General features: G+C 39.0%; 1 protein-coding gene across 5 annotated transcripts in view; it reads left to right on the forward strand.

Moving 5' to 3' along the window:
* TXNRD1 (thioredoxin reductase 1) overlaps positions 1-14378 on the forward strand; it is a 49914-nt gene that overhangs the window by 18605 nt on the left and 16931 nt on the right. For all 5 annotated transcript variants that reach the window (XM_065839574.2, XM_065839590.2, XM_071798612.1 and 2 more), the window contains 7 exons: positions 3457-3566; positions 5681-5803; positions 9195-9267; positions 9382-9501; positions 10140-10282; positions 10411-10526; positions 12311-12536. In XM_065839574.2, the coding sequence (XP_065695646.1) occupies positions 5717-5803; positions 9195-9267; positions 9382-9501; positions 10140-10282; positions 10411-10526; positions 12311-12536 (765 nt within the window). In that variant the 5' untranslated portion in view covers positions 3457-3566; positions 5681-5716. The remainder of the gene's footprint in view (positions 1-3456; positions 3567-5680; positions 5804-9194; positions 9268-9381; positions 9502-10139; positions 10283-10410; positions 10527-12310; positions 12537-14378) is intronic.

A 14378-nucleotide genomic window follows, 5' to 3' on the forward strand; every position in this document is an offset into this window, starting at 1 on the left:
CACAGTAAAAAATAAAGTGTGTGAGGTAGGTTGAAGGTCTAACTTATACCCACCCATCAAAGTACAGTTCCTAAGTATTATTTTTTCATTTCCCACCTACTGATCCTGGCTCTCTGGGAATGCAGGTGTATTGTGATCCCTCTAAAGGCAAAGGCAGTTTAAGAGGTTCTCCCCCTGCTCTGTATCCTGGCCCAGGTTTCTATTCCTTCACAGTTTTGTCAGTTCAACTAATAGCAAGGCAGCCTCTCAGCATGAATCTGTGATATGATCCAGGCTGGAGGTGTGTATTTTAAAGGCTTGGTTTTTTTTCTCTTGTCATAATCTGGATGATATAATGGCTCTGTTACTGTCACTTCCAAATGTTTGGGTTTACGCAATGGAGGAAGTAGTGACCTGTGTTGAAAGGGCAGAAATGAACAAAAGTGGGAGAAGGAAGAGCTGAAACTTTCTGCAGCTAAAACTCTAATTTGAGCATAAGGTAAACATTTATCATCATATGAAATAGCCTTTACTTCTCAGATGCCTGAAGATAAGCCTGTAAAGTGAGTCACTTGATTGTTCATAAGCATTACAAAATTAGAGGCGTCTTCTGGAGTAGAGACAACTATTTTTTTTAATTACACTGTTTTTAAAAAGTATGCGATTCGTTCTTGTTGATAATGTCCTGCAGCCTGATACAGAAAATGTGGCAAAATCAGCAAAGACCTTTGCTTTGAAGTGCCACTTACAGACCTTCATGGTGAGTAGTTGAAGGGCAGGTGCTTTCCATGGGTGCCCATGTCCTGCCTCTGCAGCCTGTTGGATCCCTGGGTGGACATTTTTTGCAGAGAAAGGCGATTCTTATCCTCGAGCAGTTCTGCTCACGAGGCTCTTATGGGCTGTTGTGTTGGGCTGCTCGTGTTCCTGCCTGGTCAAGGCCTTTTGAAACCAATTGTGCCTTTTTACACCCCTGCCATGAGTTACACAACCAACAATCAAAAGTTCAGAGACCTCAGTACCAGGGAGGACTTTGACTTCTCAGGAAGCTCCCCCTGATAAGGAAAGATACAAATTGAAATTACCATAGTCGTTTCACTGTATTTGTTTTTCACTTCTGAAGAAGCAGCAGTGAGGTTTAGCGTAGTCTGGTTCAGAAGTGAGTTCAGGTGAATGCTTTAAAGGTGGGTGGTTTTGCTGGTTTTACAAGCTGCTGAGCAAAACCGGCAGTTTTGCTGCTACCAGTGAGAGAAATGTTGCTGCCTTCTCTTCCTCCACGCAGGTCTGTGTATGTTTTCTGCCTGACACCGGCTGCAGTGCTCATGGGATCCTTCCATGAGCTGGCTGAGCTTATTGGGCTGTAAGGAAACTGTCCACATCTTTTCTTCTCCTGGGCTAGTTTTCTCCTAGGTTAGTGGGTTGCTTCAGCTCACCTAAGGCCATACCGGAGCTGGTGCCAAGTATGCAGACAGCAAGAAGAGGAAGAAAACAAGTGTGGTGGAAGACAGCAGGCTTGTCCCTGTTTGATAGTAGTGATTTGTTAGATCGGTTCATCCCATGTCGAGCGCTTGCCAGGTTGTAGGGGAGGTAGCACTCAACAAGAGTCGTCCTCACCACTGCGTCTCTGAGGATTTTCCAGAGCGGCTCCGTGGTCCAGGTTCTCCTTAGCAATCTCTACTCTGCAAAAAGGTATCTGCTGATTGCTTTCTGGAAAGTATCAATTCACCAGGACTGTGGGTTGCTGTAATTGCCATTGATGGGTGGAATTACATGGTGAGCAAGCACGTGACGTGCAGAGCAGTTTCTGCTTTGTCATCCTGCTAGTGGCAGGTTGCCCAAACCAAGCGGGGAGAGGCCCCTGGCAGCACCAGCCACCCGCATACAGACTCTTTCAAGTCTCTTGCCAGAGGTTACGATTCCTTTTGGGTTTTGGGGCTAGTGCTGAAGGTAGGCACCTCTAGCACAGACCTACATGAAAGTAATTAGAGGTGTTTGTATAAATACCTGCATTGTCTAATGACTAGATTTTTATTTCATTGAATATATACTTTTAGGTGAACATTCCTGAAGGCTGTTCAGACTTGTTATAGGAATAAAATATAAGGCTTCAGTTGCTTCAGATGCATGCAGGACTGTAGCTTTGGTGATATATTGAAGAAAAGAATTCTCCTTTGTGAAAATTGTGACCAGTGTTCACAGCCTGTGTTCTTGCTTTTCTTTTTTTACATGCACAGATTAATTCCTGCATTCCTTCCCGAATCTAGAATAGGCCAAGTATTATCCATCATTACTGTTAACTATTGCATAACAATTCTGATCTTTAAACCCCTTTGCCAACATCAGCAAAATACTCTTCCCAATACTTTTGTAAGAGAAAGGAATTTTATCACCAAGTTTCAGAGAAGAAATCAGAGACTACAAGATTACAGACCAGTTTTCACTTACTGCCTTTTTGTATTTGTGTGTGTGAATGCCCTTCAGGCTTGTGGGCTCAATGTGCAAGGAATGTATATGCATTCAGTATGGCTGTTTGTCTAAATATGTGGATGTATCAGAGTTTGCTAATTAATGCTGGTTGTGCAGTGCCAAGTATTTATGTGGTTAAGTACAAACAAGTGTGTACTGACCCATTTATGGGAAATTAAGCTTAATGTAACTCAGAGTTATACAGAGAAAGACAGAGCGGGTAGTGGATTGCAATCAAGTAACAGATTTTCTTATTTTTTCTTTTTCCATGCCATGTCAAATAAAGTATCCAAATGTAGAGATGTTAGTTTTTTTCTCTCTGCTAATACACTTAACATTTTCTATTGTATATATACATATATCTCCACAGAATATATATATAAAATTTCATTTATGACCAGTGAGCAAACACAAATCTTTTACAGGATTTTGAAGATATTTATTTAGAGGATTTCACATTATAAGTGACACCATACAGCAGAAATTACGAGGAGGGGAGGCGGGGAGAAATACGTGACAAGACTAGTTACATAATAAATGGAACTGAAATAAGTTTTCAGGGAACTAATTGCAGGAGAAAAATTAAAACTTTTATTTCAGTTTATAAAGTATGAGACTGGACAAAATGACAGCACATCAGGAAAAGAAAATAACTTTCTGGGCAAGAAAGGTAAAAATAATAATTTTCCTTTGAGACTGAAGTTTCAGGCTCAGCCACAGAAAATCTAATTTAATTGCTTTGCTCTAAGCATACTGTTGGACTGGCAAAACTTACTGAAATCCCAGGCAAATCTCATACGGGCTTTCCTTAAAGAGAAAAATATCGCAAGTCATCCTAATGTTGCAAATGACTCATTGGTCACCTTAGGAAATGCCCCCTTGAGACAGGCATGCCGCGGATGAGGAAGCAATGAAGCTGCCAGGCCACTCCCCCAGACAATTTCTCTTGAAGAGCGAAGGCTTCATAAAGGACGTCTTTCCAGACACTACGTTATTTTATTCTTTATTTCACAGAAGGAGCACAGAAGCTACAAGAAGGGCAGTCTGAAGTAGCGGCAGAAACTCCACAGCCAGCTCTTTTTGGGCAGGAGAAGCAAATAGGAGACCATGAGAAAACTTTAAAGGTAGGGGGAGATACGTTTTAAAAATCTATAATTTAATTTTGACATTGAATAAGAATGTTGGCTTTTTTTTTTTTTTTTTAATTGTGGTTCTTGGGAACAGAATGGAGGAGATCTGTTCTCAGGAGGGGATCGGTAAATGGGAAACAGACCCCATCAAGAACCTGGCTGCTTTGGAGAGGGGTTCTGGGAGATAGTTTCAGAGGGGGAAGCTGTAATCTACTTGGATCTAAACTTTTAGTATGAAGAACTGAAGAAAAACAAACCAAACAGTAGGGAATAAAACCTGAAGTTTCTTAATCCATGTGAAAACATAAAAGTGTTTTTCTTAAAAGGAGAAAAAAAAAGTAGCAAGATATAAGTAGTGATCTAAGCAAACTTCGTGAGTAGGTATTGTGGTTTCTTTACATGCAGCATAAAGATACCATTCTTGGTAGCTGGATCTGATGACTGTGTGGGTGTTCGTCTGAGTCTGCCCTTAAACTTCGCACCATCCTGTTGCTTCAGGAGAGGATGGCACACTTCCACTAATTTTACGTTCCTAGATACGAATGAAGTGAAACTGCATGTCATAGAACAGTATATACTGTTTTTTCACTTTGATTATGGTAGGAAGTTTGAGCCTGGCCAATAGCTATGTTAGAAAAACAGAAAAAAAGAGGAACCAAGTGCAAAGTAAATTCAGTGATGGGGTGTATATTGGGATGATGGAGCAGGAAGAGAAGAGGAAGGAAGATGAGGTATTTTTGGATGCCTTCCCAACAGCCCCTGGTGTTTTCTAGGTTTTGTTTCTACTCTTAACATGTTATATGGGGTTATGAAATACTGTTAGAATGTAACTATCTACAGGCAGATGCACAGTCTGAATTTCTGCTGACATAGCTGTGTAATTTGCTGGAGGGGTAGGGGATTTTTCAGTGATACGGCTGCACTGGCAGTAGTCTCTAGGGTAGACACAGTTGTAGTTGCAGAGAGGGAATACTCTAAACTCTGAGGAAGGCAACAGTAGAATGGGTTGGGCACAAAGGAATGCTTAATGCAAAACAAAATTAAGATGAAAAGAGAAGGGAAACTTTTTTTTTTCTTTCCTTTTGTTTTCCATGACTATTCCAGTATTACTAAATCAAGTTCTGCCTAGTCAGACACATAGAAACACTTGAATAAAACAAGCAGATTTGTGGTTTGACTAAGTATGCGTTTCTTTCAAGGTTTTGTCATGATTTTCATTGATACTCACTGATTTACATCATCTGAGGAGTCTGATTTTTACTCACTCCAGATCTTGTCCTGCAGTTTGATAAGCACTGAGATTTTTGCCAGCAACTCCAGAGGCTTAAATGTCTGAAGCTCTGATAAATTGAAGCTTTGCAAATTAAGTTCAAAGGCTCATTTTAGGAAGAATATATGGAGACAGTGCAATGTTCTTTGTGGCATACAGCTGTCAAAATGCGTTTTAGGGCTTATGGTTGTTTTCCTGTGGTAGTAATCATCTGATAAAAAAGAAGAAATAATTTCTTGTGAAACTATAGTGATCACTTGATCCATTTGATGCCCAAGTTAGTCACAGTGCTAAACCAAAGGAATAATAAACACAGGCATGTTACAAAATGTAGTTTTCAGAAATAGTTTTCTTCATTCAGTTCTATTTGTTCAGTTGGTAAGGCTGCTAGTTGTAGATGGTTACAATGTTGTATATGATTGTTGTATTTTCCTACTAATATATGCAGGAGGAGGGGAAAAACACTAATTAGGAAAGTCTAGGGCAGATGAAAAGGATAAGATAAATGAATGGAGCACCTGTCTTGACAGGTATGTATCTCATCCTGGAGTACACAGTATGAGGAGACACTGGAGGTGATGTGGAAAACTAAGCTCCACGAGGAAATCCAGGGCTCCAAAAAACAAGAAAGTTCATAGTTCAGTATCTAATAGGTACTGAGCTATTCAAGGATGGATAAAGAAGATGAAATTTTAAAAAGTTACTTAAAAGCAGAGCTCAGAAAAGTCAGATGCACCTATGTTCCTTTATCACAATATTTGCTACTGAAAGTACTAACTTTTGAGCACTGTGGGTAATGTTTCTGTGTTCCCTTATCCTTATTGTTTTCTCTGTTCAGGAGCACAAGGAAGACAAGCCTCAGAAACTTCTGGAGATGAACGGGAATACAGCAGTGCCGCATTCCTATGACTATGATCTCATTGTCATTGGTGGAGGCTCAGGTGGTCTGGCAGCTGCCAAGGTATGAGAGAAAAAATACAAATTTATACTTTCATTGTAAGTAGGTGGTTGACATCCTCAACATCTTGGATCTGGGTATCTTTCATACTGTAGGGTCATAACATTTGTGCCTGACTAGCAGAATGTTTTTGAGGTTAGCTCTAGTTATACAATATTCTTTTCCTTGTGTTCTGAAGAAGAAAAACATTAAAATGTCGTGGTATACTTAAGAGAATGAAGCTTGGTCCTTACTAGTGGGAGATGATGCTGTTGGAAAACAGCAGGTAGATCTCTCAACAGTGTTCATTATTAATTAGTTAAATTAATTATTATTAATTCAAATCACGATTGGAAAAGTTTTTAAAACTATTCTAAATTAATATCCAGAGGTTTCTAGTTTTATCTGAAAGTAATATCAGTTCAGAAATTGTTGCATGTGTTTTATTAATTTTTGAAAACAAGGGAGATTTTGTGATTTATGAGCTTACATAGTTGTGTACATGGAGACTTTGCCTATCCTTACGCAGAGTTAGGATCTCACCCTTTATTTCCAGGGTCTGGTACTTCCTGCCTGTAGCCAAAGAATTTATGGGTTTTGGTTAGGATGTTGCTTTTAGAAGCATACCTAAAATTTACTAAAAGAATCTGCAGTGGTGCAAAAGATGCTGTGTCTTAGAGTCGTCATTATCCCAAATATTTGAAACTTGCTGAAATTTAATGTAAGTCAGTAACTTTCCTTTAGAGCTGTAGTTGGCACATTTTTCCTCCTCTTGTTGTGGTAGAATTAACTATTTAGAAGTGAATTTAGCATTTCTAGAAATAAAACTGTTTTCTTGCTCAAGACATGGAGCTGGATTATTCCTTCAGACAGGAGGCATTTCTTTTGTTCTTGAGAAGTGAAGGAGATCATTGAAGAATGAAAGAAAATTAAGATAAAATACTTCAGCATGGCATTGGGTTCACACTAAACCTTGGTCACTTAGAAGAACTCGTGTTACAATTGAAGGGTGCAGTGCTGAGTGGTAGATTGTAGTGTGTTGTATGTCCATAATATATTTTGATAGTTTATTGCTTTCCTATTGATAGGGGCACTATTGTCATGGCATAGGAAGATTATAATAGATCTATAAAAATTCTGAGAACTCACAGAGAGAAGCAGAGACTGGTTTTCAGAGGATGGGGATGTTTTAGGACAGAAGAGAGTAAGAAGAGTAAGAGAGAGCTTGCAGTAATGCAAAAACAATTTGCAGTAATAAAAAGCCATCTGTTGAAATTTCCGTAAGGAGGCTGCTCTGCTTTGTTTTACACACAATGCTAGGTTGTGAAGTTAGAGCAGTGATGTTTATTGCATCATTTTTCAGCTGTGGGACAGAAAAGGTGTGTAGCTAGGAAGATAAATTGCCTTATTCCTTCAATTCCATGTATAAAGTAAATTGCTTCTTAGTGTTCTCAAGTGATTGTAGAGTAGAGCAGAAGATGGTAGATCAATACAGACATATCATCATCTGGTAGTAACGTGTATATTTCAAATCAGTTTCATGAAGCTGAAGTGATACTCTTCTACACAAATAAATGTCTGACTTAGATTATTAATTTTCTTAGTAACTTAATAGACAGTGCTTTAAAAAGCAAAACAAAATAAAAGGAAAAAAACTAACTACATAGCTCTTAAACCAAGTTCCAGATATCCACATTCAGGTTTGCAGCACTTTAACTAGATTGATTAAATGCGTGCTTTTCACTATGACACATGCAGCTTTGTGTGCACGTCTTCTCTTTCCTCTCTGTATTCTGCTTGGAGCTTGTTATTGTAGAGGTACATCTTCATGGCAAGTGCAAACGCTGCCAGGCTGGCTCTGCACAACCCAACTGCAGACCCAGATGAAAGTGCCAGGCCAGCGCTATTGGCTCACACAGAACAACTGCAGCCCTCGCAGCCCTGCTGTGTTCCTGCAGTGCTGTACTGAACCCAGGTTTGAAAGCCCACGGGGGAGGTTTTGTTACTGCAGGCATGTATCACTCTGCAGAAGTGGTTAAATTTGCATGTGATCTCTACTGAGGTGGTGATGCAATTCTGCACAGTATTATGTCAATATTTAGCTGAGTGTAAGCTTGGGAATCTGTGTGTTCTAGTTAGCTAACATTAGTAAAGCTCTTTTTGAACTGTGGATAGGAGCTGTCATTATAAAGGAGCAATAATAATGCATCTCAGTCCCTAAGCTCCTTTCTGAGAAACTTTCTCGGAAATGCCAACCTTGACCTTTAATTGGAAGCAGAAATCCAGTACATTAGTGTTTTCCAAAGTTGTCTGCAGCCTGAGTTGTTTGAAATATGATTTATATTTTGCATTGAGTAAGTTACATTTAGAATTGAAATTCTGATTGTCTACTATTTGGATTAACAAGTATTACTGGTAACACAATGCTGAAGATTGTCCAGGTCCTCCCAAACCAAACCCAAGGCCTTAGGGTAATATCCTGTGCCTATAGTTGTTATTGCTTACATGTCTAAGAACTCATGTCATGTAGCACAGTTGTGGTTACACCAAGTATCAAAGTTATTTTGCTGCATCTCGGGGGGGAATCTGTCATCTCTGTTTTTCAGCTATCTAGTGCTTACTTAAGTGTTTTTCTCTGGTACCAGTTATTGCTGTCAATTTTTGCGTTTTTCTTTAAAAGCACAAAGGGAATAATGAAATCAGTATAGAAATTCCAGTTCTCAGTATCATTTAAACACATTGCTTGTAAATTTGCTAATGCAACTCCTCAGGGGAAATATCATGAGAGAAAACATCACTTTTGTAGTCTGAATGACATTTGCACATCCTGACATTAAAGGCAACTTGCTGCGAGTTGACTAACTTGAAGAGCAAGAGCTGATTCTGACAACTACAGATTGTACTCAAAATCAAGTTCTGCTTTCTACTACAAGAAAAAGGATTGGATAAACACAGTTGTAATACTTGGCCATGTGACTGCTTATGTCATTATGTCATTGTGTGGTGTGATTTCAAACAAATATTTGAGAAACCATCTTTGAATGGAAAACTGGTTTAATGAAGAATTTGTTAACTATGTTCAAAGTAAATGGCATGTTGGAAAAAAAGTGTGGACAAACTGACAACATGGAGGAGAGAAGTGAAGGTTTGACTCCCAGAGTCTTCTATATATAAACTGGTGCCATGCTGTTGTGTAGCAGGATGAATCCCTAGATTTTTCCTTTAATCTTTTTTTTTTCTACTGAGTGCACATAGTAATTCAGAAGATTGATGGCTGTCTGACTGTTCCTTTGCAAGTCATTCATTATTACTTAATTAAAAGTCACCAAGCTTTTCAGCAATGCATAGTGTTATCATCTACTCCAAATTTGAACTCTAATATTTAGATACATGTCTTATGTAATTTGTTTTGCAGGAGGCTGCCAAATATGAAAAGAAAGTGATGGTGCTGGACTTTGTCACTCCTACACCTCTGGGAAACTCATGGGGTAAATTTCTGTTCATTGCAAACCTGTTGTAAAGGAGCTTTACTCAGAGACGTTGGTTCTCCTTTGAGATCAGCCACAATTATGTGAAAAACACTTTCTGTTCCTTTCTCTCAGGTCTTGGAGGAACATGTGTAAATGTGGGCTGTATACCTAAAAAATTGATGCATCAGGCAGCTTTACTAGGGCAAGCCTTGCAAGATTCCCGCAAATTTGGATGGCAATTTACAGAAGAAGGTAAAGAAGGAAAACATTTGTTTGCAGTTTTCTCATTTGTGCTGAAAATCCAGAAGTTCTTTTCACAGTCAAGTGCTTGTTGCATTTAAACATATGCTGGCGTTCAAAATGTGAGGCAACTTCAGAGAGATTATACAACATCTAAGGGAGCACCCCAGAATGCCCCATTAGAAACTTACTTGTAGTTGCGGGCGATGTTTTCCTTTCCCTCAGTGTCTACTACTGCTACATAAGAAGATGAATTTTCCCTTATATTAGCTCTAATGTGCATGGTTATAGGACTGGGATTTATTTAGGGTGTAATCCTGAAGTAGGGAACATGTTGAGGCACCTCTCAGAGATGCATGGTCTTCATTTTGTTGAGCAATGTCACCTGCTTACAGCACATTTCTGTAGAAAACTATCAATAATACAGTAAGCCGTAATTTTTCATGTTTTAAGTCATATCTGTTCCACTGTGACATCTTTTGTTGTCTATGCTGATGTAATTCTTTGAATTTCAATGGAGTTACTGTGGAATAAATAAGACAAAGGTGACTGGGTCATGAAGAAAAATCTGACTGAGAATACAAGGTTGGCAATGGAAAAAGAAGAAATCACAAACTGACAGATGAACCTTTCACTTTTGTTTCTAACAGTCAAACACAACTGGATGACTATGACAGAATCTGTTCAGAATTACATTGGTTCACTGAACTGGGGCTATCGGGTTGCACTGAGAGAGAAGAAAGTCACATATGAGAATGCATACGGAGAATTTGTCGGGCCACACACAGTGAAGGTACTCCCTAGCCAGGCATGCTGGGTCTTCCTGTAGTGCTTTCTCAATAGAGATGCTTTTCAAATAGAATAATATTTCACTTGGTAGGACTGCGAGATACTTACTTTGGAGTAATACTTTGTCCACAGGCAACAAATAAAAGAGGAGTTGAGAAGCTGTACACAGCTGAGAGATTTCTCATTGCTACTGGTGAACGACCACGCTACCTGGGTATACCTGGAGACAAAGAATACTGCATTAGCAGGTAAAAACAGAGAGCAATATTAAATCATCCACTCTGTGTAAATGCTTCATCTCTAAGAGAAAGTGGTGAAGCGTGAGCAGGGTTGCTTGGTTGCTGGTTTTCTTTCCTATGTAACTTTTTGTTAGGGGCAAGTAAGAGCAGGAGAATACCTATAGGCAGATTTTAAGGTGCCAAAAACATTGGTGTCTAGTAGACACCATAGGACTGTGGGCGGCTGGTAAGGGTGTTCTGTTTCTGACTGCTAACAGAAGTAACAGAGAATACCGTAAATCATGTGGGTGTCCATCATAAAATTAATTCATCAGCTCTGCCCCAGTTACCAGTACACCCACTTCCTCTCTGTTCCTTGTGATCTTTCAGTTCACATACTGAAGGTTTTTTGGTAATGAAGAGCACAGTTTGCTTGGAAGAGACCTCCCTGCTCAAATATCAGGCAAAGTAGGAGTTGCAAAGCAGTTGATGTTGTGATGCCAGCAGAAATGTATCTGTCTTTGTCTATTGGGGAGTCTTGAAACTCAGCCCATTTTTTTTCCAGCTACTCAGTGAAGTTAATTCAACTTTTGGGAAAACTGATTTCAAATGTCTTGTTAATTGACAAGACCAAGCACTTCTAGCACAATTTTGACAAAAAAAAAAATCGTATGCAGGTGAAATATGTTTTCGTACCAGAGTAACTTTTAAGTTACTTAAGGTAGAAACAGAGGTTGGAATTACAGGCTTGCAAACCTGTAGAAATGAAATAAATAACTGCCATCATTCCTGTGAAACCAAACTACCATGTTGTATGTTTCCCTTCTAATAAATAGTAGTGAAATTAAAGGTACCAGATAATATAACCTGTACAGTGGTGCTTTAAAATAACATTAAAGTGGAAGAGTCAGGAATGCCAGAGTTAAAGACTATCAGATTGAGGCTGGCTATGTAATCTTCACTGGGTTCCCTGGAGGACAGGAGCTATGATGGAACCTTTCATTACCCACATTTTATGCCACCACAACATTTGCAGAGAGCGTCGTTGTTTAGCCATTGCAACTGTTGGCTGAAAAGGAGGCACTTATTTTAGATTTAAATCTTCGGAGAATTGCTTTGCCAAACTCTGCCCAAATCTAGGCTGAGTAAGTGTGATGCCTCCATGAGTCCGTGTTCCTTGAGGAGCCTTGCTTTTGTAGTCTAGGTCCAAAGTGTGGTAGAACTGACGTATTATAGCTTGATGAAGCAGTTGAAAGAAATGGAAAGCAGGGAAATAAACATGTTTTCCATAATTTCATACTTCTATCTCTGCCTGTTACTGTGATTTGCATTAATTTGTTTTACTGTATGTGTGTATTTGGCACCGTGTATAAAGCTTTAGCAAAAGGATAAGTCTTAAAGGAAGTGGAGATGATATTTTAATCTTAAAGCTGAACCCCTTCCTCTTCCTTTTAGCTCTCAGGAGCTGAAATTTGCAGCAAAATATTTGAAGCAAGATTCAGAGAAAAAAAAAAACCAAACAACAACCTACCTTTTTAACATTTTGTCGTAAGTTTCTGTAAAAAAAAAACCTCTAAATTTTTATGAATTTTTATGGTGATTCAGAATTTTCATACTCTTTTTTTATGTGTACTGATCTTGTATTCCAGCTGAATTTCCAGAAAATTAAGTTGTTGGTTTTTTTTCTTTAGTGAGCAGGAAGATGAATAAAGACCTGTTCTTACAGAAGAAATGAGATAAATGTGAAGCACAATACATTCTTCTGGTTGTCTCTAACTTTCTTTTCTTTTATCCTCTCTTCTCTTTTTTGGCAGTGATGATCTTTTCTCCCTACCTTACTGTCCAGGGAAAACCCTGGTGGTTGGAGCTTCCTATGTTGCCTTGGAATGTGCAGGATTTCTTGTAGGTCTTGGATTAGATGTCACTGTAATGGTGAGATCCATTCTCTTGAGAGGATTTGACCAGGATATGGCAAACAAAATTGGCGAATATATGGAAGAACATGGAATCAAATTTATTAGGGAGTTTGTGCCAATCAAGGTAGGCTCAAAGTGGTACATGGCTACTACTGGTTGCAATATGCTATCATAATGTTTTAAGATGTAAATTATTTTAGTGAATACAGAAGTTGAATTTCCGATACAGGATCTGCTATGATACAGTAAGGGTTAATTTTTGTTTTAAATTGAATAAGTCCATGAATCCTATGTAATTGAAGGGTACGATTTAGTCGTCTTATTAAAATTTTGTGAGATTCCAGAATTCGTTGTTTCATCAGAGTTAGATGGGTTAGTATATGTTGCATTAAAAACGTTGTTACTACTTCTAATTCTGGTCCGGCAAATGTTGAATATGTTTAAATTCAGCAGTTGTCCTGAAATCTGTGAAACTTCTTGCTGGCTCATGATTAAACAGATGCATAATTTCCTGTAGGATCAGGGCCTGTGCCTCACAAATAGTCATATTTTTCATAGCCAGTTCTCAAATTCTCAGCCAGCAAATACTGCTGATGTGCCCAGGATCAGTGGACTATGCAGAAAAGTAAATGGACTTTAAAAGTATCCATCTATATCTATACTTTACTTGGCAGAGTCCTTAAGTACTTGCTCAGTTTTCTTTGAATTCAGTAGTAGTACTTGTGCAGTTAGTTATGTATATGTATAGGCAAATTCAGGTTGAAAAGCAGATTAGATAAGCTCTGGGGGTTTTCTGATGTAAAATCGCCTTATCAAAGACTTCAGAAGGTGCTAACAGTATTTTTCTTAATGTTCTTTTCACAATTAAAGCTTAATTATTGTGAAATAGGAAATAATGTATTAAGCAGTGTTCAATTTTGTGTTAAACCAGTATGTTACAGAGTTGAACACTTTGGAGATGAAAGCATTAAATTGAGTGAAGACTGTTCATTTTCAGCCTTAGCAATATCAAGAGTAGCTTAAAAATGCACTTGCCATGTACTACACTGTGGGTCTGACCCCCTTTCACAGAGCATAAGAAATTTGCTGTGAGAAGTCAAGGTTTCAGGGAACCTTGCTTTTATATATGTCTGTTTGTGGAAATCCCGTCCCGTATGAAAAGCAGTGGTGATTATAGAGCTTCTTTCAGATGCAGCTTTTTGTAGGCTTTTCTGGGAAAGAAGGAAGCTGATTTTACAAGATGCAGATCATAGTGGAGCCGCAGTGGCCCAGTGGATGAGGCACTGGCCTTTATTTACCAGGGGTTGTGGGTTTGAGTTCTAGCTGTGGTGACTCACCACCCTCCCAGCAGGTGCCTATGAGACCCTGCATGGGAGTTCAGCAACTTGAGGAATAAGGGGTCAGTGGCAGCTGCCTGACCTAGAAGGAGGAGGGTTGTAGAGTGGACCAAAACTACTGAAGAACCAAATGTGATCAGATAAAACTGCAAAACAAAAGAAGTTGAGTTGTGGTTGGAGGAGACTCTCTTCTAAAGGGAGCAGAAGGCTCAACTGACCCACTTCTGAGGGAAGTGCTGCCTTGCTGGGGCCAAGGTTGAAGGCATAAAAGCTTACTGCCCTTCATAAAGCCTCAAACCATTTAGGGACATGGTTTAGTGCTAGAGTTAGGATGTGGTTGGACTTGATGGTCCTGATGGTCCTGAGGATCTCTTGTAACCAAAATGATTCTACTGTACTTCAGCTAAACGACGGGTGGTCTCCTCCATATATGTCCAAAGAGGAGTCCATCACCCTAGTCATAAAATACACTTTTGTGTATTTTACCCTGTCCCTTTGCTACATGTCTGTGATTTCAATGGGAACAAAATATTTGGCCCTGTTTTTAGTTGAGCATATCCTTCGATTCAAATTGCTGGATATGTTTTTAGCAAGTCTTCTCGTCTCTTTCAAACATTGTTTTTGAAGTT

The sequence above is a fragment of the Patagioenas fasciata genome, chromosome 1 (assembly GCF_037038585.1).
Source record: "Patagioenas fasciata isolate bPatFas1 chromosome 1, bPatFas1.hap1, whole genome shotgun sequence".
In the NCBI taxonomy this organism is placed as follows: Eukaryota; Metazoa; Chordata; class Aves; order Columbiformes; family Columbidae; genus Patagioenas; species Patagioenas fasciata.